This window comes from Mandrillus leucophaeus, unplaced genomic scaffold (genome assembly GCF_000951045.1).
Source record: "Mandrillus leucophaeus isolate KB7577 unplaced genomic scaffold, Mleu.le_1.0 Scaffold20, whole genome shotgun sequence".
NCBI lineage: Eukaryota > Metazoa > Chordata > Mammalia > Primates > Cercopithecidae > Mandrillus > Mandrillus leucophaeus.
This window is the reverse complement of record NW_012102032.1, coordinates 1,325,300-1,344,720: the sequence shown is the minus strand read 5'-3', so window position 1 is coordinate 1,344,720 and position 19,421 is coordinate 1,325,300. Positions and strand designations below refer to the sequence as shown.

Genomic DNA, 19,421 nt, shown 5'->3' with positions numbered 1-19,421 from the left:
ATTTATTTATTTATTTATTTTTGAGACAGAATCTCGCTCTGTTGCCCAGGCTGGAGGGCAGTGGTGTGATCTTGGCTCACTCAGGTTTAAGCAATTCTCCCGCCTCCGCCTCTCGAGTAGCTGAGATTACAGGTGTGCGCCACACGCCTGGCTAATTTTTAATTTTTTATTTTTAGTAAAGATGGGGTTTCACCGTGTTGTCCAGGGTGGTATTGAACTCCTGCCCTCAAATGATGCACCTGCCTCGGCCTCCCAAAGTGTTGGGATTACAGGCCACCATGCCCGGCCTATTTATATCTAATTTATTTATCTCTGTATTTTTATTTTTACTTTTATTTTTTCAGACACAATTTTGCTCTGTCCTCCAGGCGGGAGTGCAGTGGTGCGATCTCAGCTCACTGCAGCCTTCACCTCCTGGGTTCAAGCCACTCTCCTGCCTCAACCTTCTCAGTAGCTGGGATTATGAGTGTGTGCCACCATGCTTTGTGCATTTTTGTATTTTTAGTAGAGATGGGGTTTTGCCATGTTGGCCAGACTTTATTTATCTTTTTAGAGACAAGGTCTCGCTATGTTACCCAGGCTGGCTTCAAACTCCTGGGCTCAAGCAGTCCACCTGCCTCAGCGTCCTGAGTAGCTGGGACTACAGGCATGTACTACCATGCCCAGCTTGTATAATTATGCTTCTCTTTTCCATTAGACTATAGTGTATCCTGATTCTTCCTTTTACATTCACATTCTTCCTCTGTGCCTAGATTAATAGCTGGTATTTAGCAAGTGTTCAGCACGTTTGAATATCTGAAATGAATTAAACGTACTCTTATGAGTCCTATGAGTTAAGATTTTAATGTTTTATAACGATGCCTACTAAATGTTATTTTAATTTTTGTAGAAATGTATAGATTATCATTTTTCATTATGCCTTCTGGTTTCTTTTTATGAAGTATTTTAAAGTAGTTAGGCACACAGGTGATGTTAAGCTGTGGTTAATGCTAAAGTGGTTAAGTTAACATCACCTGTGTGCCTAACACAAGGCTAGTTCTTTGTTAAGCTATATACACAGGTTTATGGTGGGAACATTTGTGGTTCTCACAATTACCTGGGAGCAACTACGGCATTTGGTAGTTGGGAACCTAGAATGCTAAACTCCTATATAACTAAGAATTGTGCTTTCCAAATGCCAGAGTGTTCCTGTTGAGAAATGTGACTATCAACAGCAGTGAAGGAAGAATACATGTTCCACATTTTCAAGTTGCTTTCTTTAGAGACACAGATAAATATAGGAAGTTGGTAAATTCAGCATACGTTTTCTCATAAGAATGTTATTACAGGCTCTACGTTCTCAACCTACTGCACAGAAGTCCATTTAACCTGTAATGTCTCTGAATTATAATAATGTAGTTGTGCAGCTGGATTCTGTTATACTATAATATTTTCCTTCAACTTAAATTTTTTAAAAACTTTAATTGTGGTAGAATATACATGACATAAAATTTGCCATCTTAACCATTTTTGAGTATACAGCTCAGTCTTATTAAGTATGTATATATTGTTGTGCAACCAATCTCAAGACATTCTCCTCTTGAAAAACTGAAACTCTGTTCCCATTAAACAATAGCTCTCTATTCTCCCCCTTCCCCAACTCCTGGTAACTACCATTCTACTTTCTGTTTCTCTGAATCCGATTACTATAAGTACTTCATATAAGTGGAATCATAAAGTATTTGTCATTTTTGTGACTGGCTTATTTTACTTAGCATAATGTCCTCAAGGTTTGTCCATGTTGCAGATAATGTCTTCAAAGTTCATCTATGTTGTAGTATGTGCCAGTTTCTTCTTTAAAGGTGAATAATGTTTCATGTGTGTATATGCCTGTGATTTATAATAATATATATTTGGTCTTCCACTCCATTTCTTGGCATACAACTCATAAAATCCTTAGAATCTCCAAAGTGATATTTTGGATGCTAATGAGATGACTAATGGTAGGGGGCCCCTAGGTAGCATCAGGATGGGGGCTGGTCTCCAGAAAGACCAAGACATGGTAGGAGAGTTGGGATTTTCACCCCCATTTCTCAACCTCTGGGGAGGGCCTGGGGGAGATGGTGCTAAAGGTTAAATTTATTTTAATATCTAGTGGTTTAATCAATCATGCCTACATAATGAAGCCTCCATAAAAACCTAGAAGGACAGGGTTCAGAGAGCTTCCAGATAGCTGAACACCTGGAGGTTCCTGGAGGGTGATGTGCCTGGGAATTGAAGCTCTGAGCCCCTTCCCACATACATCTCTTTATCTGTATCCTTTGTAATATCTTTTATAACAAATCAATAAGTGTAGGTAAATGTGTCCCTGGGTTCTATGAGCAGCTCTACCAAATTAACTGAACCCAAGCAGAGGGTTGTGGGATGCCCGATTTCTAGCTGATCAGTCAGAAGCACAAGTAAAACAACTGTGACTGGCAACAGAAATCAGGGGCAGTCTTGGGAACTGAGCCCTCAACCTCTGGGATCTGAAGTTATCTTCCAGTAGATAGTGTCAGAATTGAATTGAATTAGAGGACACCCAATTGGTGTCTGTTGCAGAATTGATTGTTTGCTTGGTATGTGGAGAAAACCTCCCACACATTTGGTCACATAAGTTTTCTGTGTTGACTGCTGTGGTGTGAGAGCAAAGGAAAACGTTTGTTTTTTTCTACTCAATGCTACATTTTGATAATTTATTCATCTATTGATTCTTTCAACTGTATTTCAAAATAATTAGAAATTTCAGAAAAGTTGGAAAGGTAATATTAATATTGTGAGTATCTTTATATCCTTCACCTAGATTCATCACTTGTTAACATTTTGCACAATTTCTTCTGTCTCTCTCCGTCTCTTTACATATAAGGGAGATAGAATTGCAAATAACTGTAAGCTGTGGTGGGTATGGTTTTTTTCTATGACTAAGGATCTTTGAGCACCAGTGAATTTTTGAAAGAGTAGTTCCTGTCATTTTTGACACTTGCCTATGGCAAATTATACTGGCCTTCATCCCCAGTATTTTGGAATTATCTGATTCTGCTATTGGTATATATTCATCATTTCACTTGTTCATTTATTCACCTAACAAAAATTTGTTACATGCTTACATTTTGCAAAGCTATTAAGTAAATAAAGACTGATACAACCTGTTTTGCTTTCAAAGAATTTTCACTCTAAGAGAATTTAGTGATCTGCCTAAAGCAAAACTTTTATAAATTAAATCTGTATACAGTTAATTAAAGGTAATAGAAAAACCCCTGACAATTTAAAAATAAATTTTTGTTAAACTTGTTGCTTGATCTTTTATGTAAATACTTCCAAATAAATATTAATTTCCATGCATTTTTCAGGCATAACTCTAATAATGACATATTCATATTCTAGGTTTGGGTTGGTACCATTGGGTCAGGCCCCAAGGGTCGGAATCTCTGTGCTACCTTCCAGAATACTGAAACATTTGAGTTCCAAGATGAAGTGGGAGCACTTTTGTTATCTGTGTGCCAGACTGTGAGCCAAGGAATTTTGTGTTTCTTGCCATCTTACAAGGTAAGAGAATGTTTCTTGTTTCTTTTGCCTTTAAATAATCATTTACATTTTAAACATTGTCATGCTAATTTAAATATTACCACAGTAAGCTTCCTAGGGTAGAGGCAACAAGGTAATAATTATAGTTTTCTTTTTTTCTTTTTTTTTTTTTTTTTTGAGACGGAGTCTCGCTCTGTCACCCAGGCTGGAGTGCAGTGGCCGGATCTCAGCTCACTGCAAGCTCTGCCTCCCGGGTTTACGCCATTCTCCTGCCTCAGCCTCCCGAGTAGCTGGGACTACAGGCGCCCGCCACCTCACCTGGCTAGTTTTTTGTATTTTTTAGTAGAACGGGGTTTCACCAGCCAGGATGGTCTCGATCTCCTGACCTCGTGATCCGCCCGTCTTGGCCTCCCAAAGTGCTGGGATTACAGGCTTGAGCCACTGCGCCCGGCCTAATTATAGTTTTCTAAACATCATATATTATTTTACTTATTTTTTGATTAAGATACTGCCTGATCATCCTACCTCTGTTCTACTTAAAAGTCTGAATGAGCAAGGCTGGACATGGTGGCTCATGCCTGTAATCCCAGCAGTTTGGGAGACTGAGCTGGGAGGATCACTTGAGCCTAGGAGTTCAAGACCAGCCTGGGGAACATGGTGAAACTCTCTGCCTCTACAAAATACAAAAATTAACTGGGCATGGTGGCACAGACCTATAGTCCCAGCTTCTTGGGAGGCTGAGGTGGGAGGATTGCTTGAGCCCAGGAGGTTGAGGCTGCAGTAAGCCATGATTGCACCCCTGCACTCCAGCGTGGGCAACAGAATAAGACTCTCTTTAAAATAAAATAAAACAATCTGAAAGAATGAAAGTCTTCAAGTAATGTTAGTTATATAGGAGAAGTGTTTATGTGTACATTATTTTTATTCTTAGGGACAAGTTGATATTTTCAGAGTAGAAAGGAAAGGAGCATTCCTTTTTATTTTCATAAATTACATTTCTGAATGTTTCATTAAAGTTAATCTAAGCTAAATTTTCTTTGCTGCCCTCATTTTACTTCATGTATCTGGCCAGAAGAATTTTGTTGTTGTTTTTAGAGTCACTCTGATTTTTAATATTTTTTTTTAGTTAATGTGAAATTATTTAGTATATTTTGGTCCTCCTAATATTCAAAGCATTGAAACCACATATAATTCCTGAAAGTAACATCACATTGTATAAAAATCTAACCTAAATCCAATATAGAGAAGTGGCATTCCTTCTCTTTTTTCCACAGGAAGTTATACCTCTAAGGACAGAAGCATTTGGAAATAATATATTTGAATGATAATATTGATACTTTTGATTCCTCTATTGTCTTTTTATATATATGTACTTCGATAGCTAGGGATACACTAAAGCAATTAGTCTCTTGTAGATAAATTAAAGGATTTGTTTTCAAAAAGATAATCAGATAATTTTTTACAAGAATATCTAAAAATAAAATGGACATAAACATTTTTTAAAATTCTTAATAGAAAACAAGATGTATTCCAGTGTGAACATCTACACCAAGCAGTTATATTTAGGAAAACTAGTAATTAAACTTGACACTAAGTCATACAATAAAACATGTAGGGAGTTGGTCTTACCTAATAAAATTTGTAAAACTTTTAATTCTTAAATATGGAGACAAATATCTTCTGGGAAATTGGAAGAAAAGTTATTTATGGGATTATAGAAACTGCACTCACTCCACAATTATGTAAGAGATAAAAGCAAAATCTTATTGCATTGCTAAAACCTTTTTATATTTTCCAGTCATAGTCACAAAAAGGGAGATAGGAGATGTCTGGGTGACATTTTTCTGCTAGGCTTGGAATACATATAGCAGACAGTATGAATTTTAGTTACAGACATTTATAATTGGGTGACTAGACACTGTAACGTTGAAATAACTTTTTAGTGATTGTATATATATTAGCAAAATGAATAGATTATTTTTCTGCTTCTACCTTTTCAATTAAAAATAAAGACACAAGAAATCCTTCAAACATATTTTATTCCCATTTAGTTTATCTCTTTGATTAATTGTGAAATTAATTGTTCTGCGGGTTTTTGTTTAATTTTTTTGTGGCGTAAAACAGTAAACATTTATTATCTCATAGTTTCTTTTTTTTATTATTATACTTTAAGTTGTAGGGTACATGTGCACAATGTGCAGGTTTGTTACATACATATACATGTGCCATGTTGGTTTGCTGCACCCATCATTTACATTAGGTATTTCTCCTAATGCTATCCCTCCCCGCTTCCCCCACCCCAAAACAGGCCCCGCTGTGTGATGTTCCCCACCCTGTGTCCAAATGTTCTCATTGTTCAATTCCCGCCTTATGAGTGAGAACATGCGGTGTTTGGTTTTCTGTCCTTGTGATACTTTGCTGAGGATGATGGTTTCCAGCTTCATCCATGTCCCTGCAAAGGACATGAATTCATCCTTTTTTATGGCTGCATAGTATTCCATGGTGTATATGTGCCACATTTTCTTAATCTAGTCTATCATTGATGGACATTTGGGTTGGTTCCAAGTCTTTGCTATTGTGAATAGTGCTGCGATAAACATACATATGCATGTGTCTTTATAGTAGCATGATTTATAATCCTTTGGGTATATACCCGGTAATGGGATCGCTGGGTCAAATGGTATTTCTAGATGTAGATCCTTGAGGAATCACCACACTGTCTTCCACAGTGGTTGAACTAATTTATGCTCCCACCAACAGTGTAAAAGCGTTCCTATTTGTCCACATCCTCTCCTGTATCTGTTGTTTCTTGACTTTTTAATGATCACCATTCTAACTGGTGTGAGATGGTATCTCATTGTGGTTTTGATTTGCATTTCTCTGATGACCAGTGATGATGGGCATTTTTTCATGTGTCTGTTGGCTGCATAAATGTCTTTTGAGAAGTGTCTGTTCATATCCTTTGCCCACTTTTTGATGGGGTTGTTGTTTTCTTATAAATTTAAGTTCTTTGTAGATTCTGGATATTAGCTCTTTGTCAGGTGGGTAGATTGCAAAAATTTTCTCCCATTCTGTAGGGATGGGAGCCTACAGAATGTTCTGTAGGCTGTTCACTCTGATGGTAGTTTCTTTTGCTGTACAGAAGCTCTTTAGTTTAATTAGATCCCATTTGTCAATTTTGGCTTTTGTCACCATTGCTTTTGGCGTTTTAGTCAGGAAGTCTTTGCCCTTGCCTATGTCCTGAATGGTATTGCCTACGTTTTCTTCTAGGGTTTTTATGGTTTTAGGTCTAAGATTTAAGTCTTTAATCCATCTTGAATTAATTTTTGTATGAAGTGTAAGGAAGGGATCCAGTTTCAGCTTTCTACATGTGGCTAGCCAGTTTTCCCAGCACCATTTATTAAATAGGGAATCCTTTCCCCATTGCTTGTTTTTATCAGGTTTGTCAGGTTTTGTCAGGTTTTGTTTTTGTCAGGTTTGTCAGTTAATTGTTCTGCAGGTTTTTGTTTAATTCTTTTAAACTTTTTGTTTATTGTCTGCTTGTGTTGGTTGTATTTGTCTTTTTAATTGATCTGTATGGGCTTTTAAATATATAGTATGGATAGTAATCCTTTATAATACATATCATAGAAACTTTCTTATTTGTTATTTGTCATTGAATTCTTCATTTTAATTTCTTTTTTAGCTTTAAATAATTTATCAAAATACTTCTTATACATTATTAAATAATGTTAGAATGGTTATAATGAAAAAACAGCAGCTCCCTTCACTAATACTGTTCCTCCTTTCTTCCCAGTCCCACATCCCCAGAGGCTTCGCAGGTCTTTTTTTTATTTTTCTGATATTTATTGTCATTTCTGATTGTGGTGAAATATGCATAACAAAATTTAACTCTGTTTTTTTTTTTTTTTTTTTTGAGACGGAGTTTCACCCTTGTTGCCCAGACTGGAGTGCAATGGTGTGATCTCGGCTCACGGCAACCTCTGCCTCCCAGGTTCAAGTGATTCTTCTGCCTCAGCCTCCCGAGTGGCTGGAATTGCAGTCATGCGCCACCACGCCTGGCTAATTTTGTATTTTTAGTAGAGATGGGGTTCCTCCAGATTAGTCAGGCTGGTCTCGAACTCCTGACCTCAGATGATCTGCCCACCTCGGCCTCCCAAAGTGCTGAGATTACAGGCATGAGCCACTGCCTTTGGCCTTAGCATTTTTTGTATGTGTACAATTAAGCACATTTGCAATGTTAGACAACTGTGACCACTATCTATTTCCAGAACTTTTCATCATACCAAATAAGAACTCTGTTCCCACAAAATAACTCCCCAGATTCCTTTTCCCCATTTCCTGTTACCCTCTAGTATTCTTTGTGTCTCCGTGAATTTGGCTATTGTAGCTACTTCATATAAGTGGAATCATACAATATTTGTCCTTTGTTTCTGATTAATTTCATTAACCATAAAGTTTTCAGGGTTCATCCATCTTGTAGCATACATCAGAATCCTTTTTATGGCAGAATAATATTTCATTATATATGTATATACATATATATGTGTGCATATAGAGAGATATATATATCTCTCACATTTGCTTATCCATTCATCTGTCGATGGGTATTTTGATTGTTTCTACCTTTTGCCTGTTGTGATTAATGCTGCTATGAACATTGGTGTACAAATATCTATTTGTGACCTTGCTTTCAATTCATTTGGATATATACTTAGAAATGTAATTTCTGGATCATGTGATAATTCTAAATTTAACTTTTTTTTTTTGAGATGGAGTCTTGCTCTGTCACCCAGGCTGGAGTGCAGTGGCACCATCTCGGCTCATTGCAACCTCTGCCTCCCGGGTTCCAGTGATTCTCCTGCCTCAGCCTCCCGAGTATCTGGGATTACAGGTGTGCGCCAACACGTATGGCTAATTTTCGTGTATTTTTAATAGAGACAGGGTTTTACCATGTTGACCAGGCTGGTCTTGAACTCCTGACCTCAGGTGATCTGCCCGCCTCAACCTCCCAAAGTGCTGGGATGACAGGCGTGAACCACCGCGCCCAGCCTAAATTTAACTTTTTGAAGAACCACCAAACTCTTTTTTTAATAGTCAGTGCATAATTTAGATTCCCACCAGGAGTGCACAAGGATTCCAATTTTTCCACATTTTTGCCAATATTTATTTTATGTTTTTTTGATAATAGCCTTTCTAATGGGTATAGAGTGTAGTGTCTCCTTATGGTTTTGATTTGCAGTTCCCTGAAGACTAGTGAGGTTAAACATATTTTCATGTGCTTATTAGTAATTCAGACATCTTCTTTAGAAAAATGCCTATTCAAATCCTTTGCCCATTTTTGCATTGAAATCATTTTTAGTATATTCACAAAGCTGTGTAATCGTCACCACTGTCTAATTCCAGAATATTTTTCTGACTCCAAAAAGAAACTCCTTACTCATTAACAGTCACTGCCTACTCTTACCTGCTATTCCCTAGTATCCACTAATCTGCTGTTTCTATAGATTTGCCTTTTCCGAACATTTCATCTAAATTGAATCATACAATATATGACTTTTTGTGTCTGTCTTTTTCACATAGTGTAATGTTTCCATGTTCATCATTATAGGATGAATTAATACTTTATTCCTTTTTATGGCTGAATAATATTCCTTTTACTTTGAACCTATTTGTGTCTAAATTTAAAGTGTGTCTTTTATAGACAGCATATAGTTGGAGCATTTAAAAAAATTCATTCTGCTTGTCTCTGCCTTTTAACTGGAGTGTTTACTCCATTTATGTTTAATGTAATTAGTGATAAGTTGGTGTCTACGAATGCCACTTTGCTGTTTGTTTTCTGTGTATCTGGTGCCTTTTCCCCCTCTATTTCTCTGTCATTGCCTTTTGAATCTAATAGATAGATATTTTCTAATGTGCCATTTAAATTTTTCTAATGTGTCACTTTAATTCCCTTGGCTTTTCTTTTACTGTGTATTTTTTAGTTATTTTCTTAGTGGTTGTCCTGGCAATTATAGTTAATATCTTACATAGTTTGGATTAATACTAATTTAATTTTCAATAGAATGCAGAAGCTTTAATCCTATGTAGCTGTTTTTTTATCCTACCTTCTTTGTGTCATTATTATCATAAAAATTACATCTTTACACATTGTATGTCTCTCAACACAGATTTATAATTATTACCTTTTACAACTGACTTTCAAATCAGATAGAAAAAAATTAAAAACAAAGAATACATTTTATATTGTCTTTTATATCTATGTTAAAACAGATTTTATACTGTCTTTTATAACTACCTTGTAGTTATCTTGACCGGTGCTCTTTAATTAATTCTTAATATGGACTTGAGTTACTCTCCAATGTCCCTAAAAGCTTATTCTTAAATAGAATCTGAGCCTTGCAGCTGGCTGTCTCTGTTGTAATCCTCTGCTGTTGTTCTGGAGCCCTGTTGATGTTGTGGTAAGGTATGGGGAATGGGAAGCATCTTCTAATCCTATGATTATGTCTCAATCTTTTAGCATCACTGTGTCCCTTGCCTGTGACCTTCACAAGTGTTTCTGAACTCTTCATTCATATCATAAGATTAAATAGCAGGGAACTGCAGTTTAGGAAATGATCCCTTCCCTCATATTGGATAAGGATCTGGTAAAATCTTCCTTACTGGCAGACTGGCCTTTGTTTTAGAGAATGCGTTGGACGTATTTCAAAATGGTTGTTTTTTTCCTTCCTCCTGCCAGAAACAGTAGGATTTTTCTTGGCTCTTTACTGTGGGGACCTGGTGGGATTTTTGGTGGTAATATCTTAAAAAATGTGGGCCCCCTGGCAAGATTACAGCCCCTAGGAGTTTCTTACCTATAAACTAGTTAACATTTTATCTCCAGCAATTCATTAAAATTATCTATTTCTGTCAATTTGTGTTTTAGTGGGCATTGTCCTAGTAAGCATGTCTTGACCATGATTCTCTATATTTACCTGTCTCTCCAGATTTCAGGGTGGCAGTTTGCCTTGTGACCTTAGTTCTCAGATGGATCCCAGAAAAGTCATTGATTTTTAGTTTAACTTTTTTCTGTTGTAAAACAGGTGTGATGACTTCCAGTTCTTTACATATTGGAGCTGAAATCAGAAATCCAATAAAATTAGCAAAAATAAATTTGCTATTGAGTTTCAGAATCTAGACATAAGAGCAAACCAGCGCATTATTATAATCTTTTGTCAGTACCATTGTCAGTTCTCACATAGTACAGTGACTGCAGTTATTAAATGTATTGATACTGTGCCATTTCAAAGGGGTTTGACATTGACCATGCAGAAGACAGAAAGCCTACATTAGAATTCATTTCAGGGGGACATCAGGAACCAGGATTGAAATATAATTAGATGGGTTGTATTAGTTCTATGTTGTTGCATAACAAATTACCACAAAATTAGCACCGTAAAACAATACACATTTATTATCTTACTCTTTCTGTGGGTCAGGAGTCTGGGCATGGCTTAGCTGGCTCAGTGTATTACAAGGCTTCCAGCGGGGTCACCTGTGGTTGTGGTCTCACTAGAGACTTGACTGGGGAAAGATTGGCTTCCAGGGTCCCTCAGTTTGTTTGCAGAATTTATCCCTTGTAATTTTAGGACTGAGTGAGATACCCAGTCTTTTGCGAGCTGTTGACTAAGGATGACTCTTAGGTCTTAAAGGTTGCATTCAGGTCCTAGTCATATGGCCCTCTCAGCAACATGGCAGCTTGTTACTACTACTGCTTTTTTTCTTCTTCTTCTTCTTCAAAGCCAACAAAGGTGTCTCTTCTATAGGGGGGCATTGTATCTTTTAAGGACTCTTACCTGATTAAGTCAGGCCCACCCAAGATAATCTCCCTTTTGATTAACTCAGAATCAATTAAGGTAGACACTAATTACATTCATAAAATCTCTTCATCTTTACTACATAATATAATCTAATCATGGGAGTAAAATCTTATTTTTATCTCACAACGGGGAGAAGTTTATGCAGGTTGTATATAGGGAGTGGGAATCTTAGGGGCCATCATAAACTTTTTATCCCAGGGATTACTTTATCAGGGTAAGAAAAAGGTTAGGAAGAACCATTAGAATAAAGATTTGTGACTATGGCATATGAAAATATTAATAAAAGTGAAATTATATTTATGAAATTTAGGTAGCAGAGGTATCATAACTGCACATAATAAGCTCTCCATAAATGCTTGATGAATAAACACACAAATGAATGGAGACTAACTCTTATTGTTCCAAGTCTTTCTTACTGCCTTTGAAGTTAGAAGTATTTTAGAACTACAAACTAAAATTCCTGTGCTTTGCTTGTAAAGCAATACATCCTAATTCCACATACTAATACTTATTTTGTATTGAGAAAGAACTTTAAATATCTTTAGTTGAATTTCTTTAAAATACCACAATATTTATATTGAGAGCCTTGCTTATATTTAAGATCTTCCTGAGAAATCTCATAACTTTACTTCACATTTATTTTTATTTACTTAATCCATTGAAGAAATTATTATTGAGTACATACTTTGTGCAGAGTATTGCACTAAGTGCTGTTAAAGATTCAAAAATGAACAAGTTACTATCTTTTCAAGAAGATTTCAGTTTGGGTTATGGTATAAAATAAGTATACACATCCTTGCATTATTTGACAAAATTTATAATCACTAGAGCGATTAAGAAGAATGATAATGGAATTAAGAGTAGGAAGAGATCATATGTGATTGAATGAAGCAGAGAGGCTTCCTAGAGGAGGTGGTTGGTATTTCAGTGGGTATTAAAGAAAGGTGTATAGATTTCTTTTTTTTTTTTTTTTTTTGAGACAGAGTCTCGCTCTGTCGCCCAGGCTGGAGTGCAGTGGCCGGATCTCAGCTCACTGCAAGCTCCCCCTCCCGGGTTTACGCCATTCTCCTGCCTCAGCCTCCGGAGTAGCTGGGACCACAGGCGCCCGCCACCTCGCCCAGCTAGTTTTTTTGTATTTTTTTAGTAGAGACGGGGTTTCACCGTGTTAGCCAGGATGGTCTCGATCTCCTGACCTCGTGATCCGCCCGTCTCAGCCTCCCAAAGTGCTGGGATTACAGGCGTGAGCCACCGCGCCCACCCAAGGTAGTTAGATTTCTACTGGTAGATGTGGGAGTGAGGAATATAGTATTGTGGACCGAGGAGACATGTATTAGCAAAGGCACAGAAAATATTTTCATAATCACAGAGTTTAGCTTCGCCTGCGTGAAAATATAATGTAAAGAATGGTTGCAGAGTTTCATAAAAGAAACATAGGATAAGGACCAGGCATGGTGACTCACACCTTTAATCCCAGCACTTTGCGAGGCCTAGGTGGGTGGATTGCTTGAGCTCAGGAGTTTGACACCAGATTGGGCAACATGGTGAAACCCCACCTCTACTAAAAATCAAAAAGAAAGAAAGAAAGAAACAGGATAGAAGTCTAGGCCCAGTGCAGAAGCCTATAATCCCAGCACTTTGGGAGGCTTAGGTAGGAGGATCACTTGAGGTCAGATGTTCAAGACCGGCCTGGGTAACATAGAGAGACCCAGTGTTTAAAAAAACAAAACAAAAAATATCAGCCAGGTGTTGGTGTGAGCCTGCAGTCCTGGCTACTTAGGAGGCTGAGATGGGAGGATCACTTGAGCCCAGAAGTTTGAGGCTGCAGTGAGCTGTGATCACACCACTGCACTCCAGCTTGGCCAATAGCAAGACCGTGTCTCTAAAAAAGAAAAATGTATGTCTAAAGCTTTTCAAACCATATATTTTAGTGGTCATTTTTTTCCCCTTACATTTAATGGCCAGTTTTTCTTCCTGTACTAGATTATTAGAATGGGTGATTTACTCAAAACTTTACTCTTTCACTGAGAAAAAACTAATATTCTTTTGATTAAACTGCAGCATTTGTTTAAGGGTAAGAGTGAGAACGTTGTTCATCTAGTTTTTTTTCCCCCACATTTCTTTCAGAGCAATAGTTTATGGTAACTAGGAGGAATACCATTCTTCCACTAAGATAAATTTGATTTTGACTCTGTTGTCATTTAAGTAGTAGCAGCATTGCTTTAGAACTCTCTGAAAGTTCATTTTATGGGTAGAAGAAACTGTCCATATAAAGAGAATAGAAACTTTTCTATTAAATCATTTGGAAAAGAGACTCTCTGGTGCCAAAGTAACAAGTTGGATCTTTTTATTTGTACAATACAGACTTCGACTTAAAAAAAAAAACATCTTTATGAGTAATATGTATAAACCATTTTCCCTGAGGGAACATTTTACATTCATCACTGAATGTCAGATGAGGAATAAAATGCAAACATTCCTGTTCACTCTGTAGCTGTAGTTTTTGAAAGTATTGTTCAGCATTAAATTTGTATATTAAGAAATTTGCAGTGCTACTAGTTTGTTATGGTTCTCATTTTTAAAGCTATACTGCACTTAATCTACAGAAGAAACTAAATGCTACATTGAAAAGTGTTTTTTTCCCCTCGTGTAGAAGGCTGAGATTTCTATAGATATAAATTTGCTTTAAGTGATCAACTGAGCCTTTTCAAGAAATATTTTTTTTCTACAGTGTTAAATAGAGTCGCTATGCCATTGAGGCTTTGGGGATATGGTAGAGAGGCTGTATATCTCTCAGGTTAGATGTAGTTCTTGAGAACTTCTGCTCTTGGTTATTAAACAATAAGTATTCATTTGTTTGTTCCTTTGTTTATTCATTTGACAAACGTTTACTGGGCATGTACTACATTCTGTGTAGACAATTCATATGGCTAAGGTCATACATTTAATTGGTGAAAGCAAACTTAGAACTCCTGATTTTCTAGTTCAGTACTGTCCTTGTAATAGTATTCTAGTGTTTGAAAAATAGTTGATCTGATAAATATTAATTTGACATATTATTTTTATTTAGAACAATATGTACTTATATAAAAATACCTACATATTGGTATACCTGTATTTACATTTGCTTTTCACGTTCATTTTTGCTTATGAGCTAAACTGTTAGGAAGATAGATATAAGAGCTACTCTGAAAGAGGATGCCACTGCTTTAACAATTGAGTGAAAATAGTAGGGCAGTTGGAAAGTAACAATTTAATAACCAGGTTGTTTTTTGCTGTGTGTGTGTGTGTGTGCATTTATATAGTCATTTATGTACTTATCTATAAATAACATGAATATATTTGTACTACATCTGGTTCCCAAAAAGCTTTATAAAAATATATTGATTAGGCTGGATATGCTGGCTCACGCCTGTAATCCCAGCACTTTGGGAAGCTGAGGAGGGCGGATCACCTGAGGTCAGGAGGTCAAGACCAGCCTGGCCAACATGGTGAAACTCTGTCTCTACTAAAAATTCAAAATTAACCGGGCATGGTGGCACATGCCTGTAATCCCTGCTAATTGGGAGGCTGAGGCAGGAGAATCGCTTGAATCCAGAAGGTGGAGGTTGCAGTGAGCCAAGATCATGCCTTGCACTCCAGCCTGGGCAATAAGAGTGAAATTCTGTCTAAAAAAAAAGAAAAAAAAAATATATACACACACACACACGTGTGTGTATATATGTATGTATATGTGTGTGTGTGTATGTTTATATATGTGTATGTATTATAATTTTTAAGTGAAAAATCTAGGGAGAATAAAGGCAGAGAATTTAAGGTTAAACTAGAGTCAAGGATGGCCAGGTAACTTAGTTTGAGAAGGCAGTGTCTTAGTCAATTTTGTGATGCTGTAACAGAATACCACAGACTGGATAGAAAGAAAAGAAATTTATTTCTCACAATTCTGGAGACTAAGAAGTCCAAGTATCAAGGTGCCAGCATCTAGTAAGGGCCTTCTTGCTGCATCATCTCGAGGTGAAAGGGCAAGTGAGACAGAAAGAAAAAGCTCCTTTTTTTTTTTTAAGGTATTAAACCCATCCATGAGGACAGAACCTTTCTGGCCTAATTATCTCTTAAATGCTGCACCTGTTAATACTGTTACAATGACAATTACATTTTAACATGACTTTGGGAGGGGACATTCAAACCACAGCAGGCAGGGATCAAGTAGCAAATTTAGAAGCTGAATTCATCCTAACTCCCTGTGCTCCCCCTACCCCCTTAGTTCTAAACTATTTTTCACGGATGTAAGGATAAATATAGAAAGTGAAGGGGTGGCCTGCCCCTCCACACCTGTGGGCGTTTCTCGTTAGGTGGAACGAGAGACTTGAGAAAAGAAATGAGACACAGAGACGAAGTATAGAGAAAGAAAAAGTGGGCCCAGAGGACCGGCGCTCAGCATACCGAGGACCCATGCCGGCACCGGTCTCTGAGATCCCTTAGTATTTATTGATAATTATCTTTACCATCTTAAAGAAAAGGAAGTGGCAGGATAATAGGATCATTGTAGGGAGAAAGTCAGCAGTAAGACATATGAATAAAGATCTCTGTGACATGAATAAGTTTAAGGAAAAGTGCTGTGCCTTGATATGCATATGTAAACATCTCTGTAAACCTTTTTAGTGCATAAAGAGCAGCATTGCTCTAGCAAGTCCCGCCTTTCGCCCTAAGGCGGTTTTCTCCTTTCTCAGTAAACAGAACACACAATCGGGTTTTATACCGAGATGTTCCATTGCCCAGGGACGGGCAGGAGACAGATGCTTTTCTCTATCTCAACTGCCAACAACCGCCAAGAGGCCTTCTTTCCTCTATTACTAATCCTCCTCAGCACAGACCCTTCATGGGTGTCAGGCTGGGGGACAATCAGGTCTTTCCCATCCCATGAGGCCATATTTCAGACTATCACATGGGGAGAAACCTTGGACAATACCGAGCTTTCCTAGGCAGAGGTCCCTGCGAGCTTTGGCAGTGTACGTGTCCCTGGGTACTTGAGATTAAGAGAATGGTGATGACTTTTAACTAGCAAACTGCCTTCAGGCACTTGTTTAACAAAGCACACCCTGCACAGCCCAAAATCCTTTAACCATTGAGTCACCACAGCACATGTCTCTTGCAAGGACAGGGTTGGGGGTAGGGTCACAGATTAACAGCATCTCAAATACAGAACAAAATGGAGTCTCTTATGTCTACTTCTTTCTATATAGACACAGTAACAGTCTGATCTTTCTTTTCCCCACAGAAAGCACTTTTGGGAAATGACAGGCAAATTACTTAAATATAACTTATGATTAATTTACTGTACATTTTACATATTAAAGCAATTTTTGAGCTTGATATGGACTAGAAAAATTTGGAGGTTCTAGTTGTTTCATCTTGGTTACAGTCTTCAATATCTACCTAGTTAATCTTCATGGTAGCGACCAATTGATTTTCCTTTTTGGCTGACAGTTTCATATTGGCACCTTTTGAATTTAGATGATTTCGATGGTGTCAGGAGGGACGTTAACTTGATGCAGTGGTAGTCTCCAAATACACTTATCCTGGAGGTCATGGGACAAAAAAGTGACACCACATTAGGATGCTTGAATCACACAGTTTAGTAAAGATATTTAAAATACACAGTGGGAGGCAAGGGGAAAAAGTTGAGGGTAGGTTAACACATGAATACAATGTAAGTGGGTGGAAGGACCACACTACCTAAATCTTGGGCTGTGCAATGTTTATGTCTTGTCTTTCTCTGTTCCACATCAGCTCTCCTTTCCTGATGGTGTGCTTACAGAGACTAGAAATGAAGTTTAAGCAAGGGGACACAACAGATGCACAATTGACACACTTTATTAGAGTAATGCCAGAGCAAATGCACTTGGCCACAGCTGTAGTCCATCAGTTTGCCTGCTGAGCTACAATGTATTTTATTTGCCTTTCTTGGGCAGAGGATAGATGGACCAGAATGGGTGTCACCAATGGGTGGCTGAATAAGATTTTATGAATATTGGGTAGTATTTTATATGCCTCAGATATGTTAAATGTATCTTGGATATTTGACACCTCATGTATATATAGTGTATCTTGAATATCTAGTATCTTTTCCATCCTTTTTCATCTATGTTCATAGAGAAATACTGTACTTATTTTATCTATTTAATATGGCTTACAGGTTTCTAACTTCTAGCTACGATTTTAACATTTTAAGAGTTTCACCCATCTATTTGGGTTCTTGTATTTTATGTATTCTCAAATATACAGCAAATGCAAATTATAGAAGTGAGCTCTCCCAATCTCTAGCCTTTGATTTTAAGATATCAAGTTAACTCAAGGATTATGCATTTTTGAAAAGTCTTTCAAAAGATACATCATTCTCTACAGGACATGGTGAATGAATGGTTAGAGCTCAAACCAGTGCATTGGTTGTCTGCCTTTGTACAAAGTACTATTTCTGAGGAGTTTTTTTTTTTTTCTCTTTTTTTTTTTGTTGAGAGGGAGTCTCGCTCTGTCTCCCAGGCTGGAGTGCAGTGGCTGGATCTCAGCTCACTGCAAGCTCCGCCTCCCGGGTTCATGCCATTCTCCTGCCTCAGCCTCCCGAGTAGCTGGGACTACAGGCGCTTGCCACCACGTCCGGTTAGTTTTTTATCTTTCATCTTTTTGACAGTAGCCATTGCTATAGGCATAAAGTAATGTTTCATCATGGTTTTAATTTGCGTTTCCCTAATGATTAGTGATTTTGAGCATTTTTTCATATATCCGATGGTCATTTGTATGTCTTCTTTTAGAAATGTCTATTGAAGTCCCTTGCCCATTTTTAAATTGAGTTATTTGTGTTCTTGCTAATGAGTTGTTTGAGTTCCTTATATATTTTGGATATTAACTCCTTATTGGATATATAGCTTGTAAATATTTTCTCCCAATCTGTAGGTTGGGCCAAATGTACTGCATTTTTGGCCAAATATGCAGTACATTTCTTCTATACCTAATTTAGTAAAAGTTTTTCTCAGGAAAGGATGTTGAATTTTGTCAAATGATTTTTCTACATCTAATGAGATGATCATATGGTTTTTGTCCTTCATTCTATTAATGTGCTGTATACATTTATTGATTTACATATGTTGAACCATCTTTCCATCCCAGTGATAAATCCCATTTGATTATGTTGATTTGTTCTTTTAATGTGTTGTTGAATTTGGTTTGCTAGTATTTTGTTGAGGATTTTTGCATTTCTGTTTATCAAGGATACTGGCCTGTAGTTTTCTTTTCTTGTATTGTCCTTGTCTGGCTTTGGTATCAGGGTGATAATACTGGTCATGTAAAAATAATTTAGAAGTATATCCTCCTCTTCAACTTCTTTGAAATCATTTGAGAAAGATTGGTATTAGTTCTTTAACTGTTAGGTAGAATTCAGCAGTGAGCCAACAGTTGGTCTTGGACTTTTCTTTGATTGGAAAGAACTCATTGGTCTGTTTAGATTTTCTATTTCTTTATGATTCAGTCTTGGTTGGTTGTGTCTAGGAATTTATCCATTTCTTCCAGGTTATCCAGTTTGTTTTGTTGGCATATAATTGTTTGTAATAGTCACTTTGATCCCTTGTATTTCTGTGGTATCAGTTATAATATCTCCTCATTTGTTTCTCATTTTATTTGAATATTCTCTTTTTTTCTTGTTAATCTAGCTAAAGGTTTGTTGATTTATCTTTTCAAAAACCAATTCATAGTTTTGTTGATCTTTGTGTTGTTTTCCTAGTCTCTATTTATTTCTTCTGTGATCTTTATTATTTCTTTCCTTCTGTTAATTTTGGGCTTAGTTCTTCTTTTTCTAGTTCCTTGAGGAGTAATGTTATTTATTTGGGATCTTCTTTTTTGATGTAGGCATTTGTTACTATAAACTTTCCTCTTAGGACTGCTTTTGCTGCATCCCCTAAGTTTTGGTATATTGTGTTTCCATTTTTGTTTGTCTCAATATATTTTTTAAAATTTCCCTTTTAATTTCTT

At 37.0% G+C, this 19,421-nt stretch overlaps 1 protein-coding gene across 2 annotated transcripts in view; it reads left to right on the top strand.

Annotated features, from left to right (window-relative positions):
• Positions 1-19,421, top strand: part of BRIP1 (BRCA1 interacting protein C-terminal helicase 1) — a 190,342-nt gene that overhangs the window by 81,166 nt on the left and 89,755 nt on the right. For both annotated transcript variants that reach the window (XM_011979158.1, XM_011979159.1), the window contains one exon: positions 3,403-3,564. In XM_011979158.1, coding sequence (XP_011834548.1) covers positions 3,403-3,564 — 162 coding nt within the window. The remainder of the gene's footprint in view (positions 1-3,402; positions 3,565-19,421) is intronic.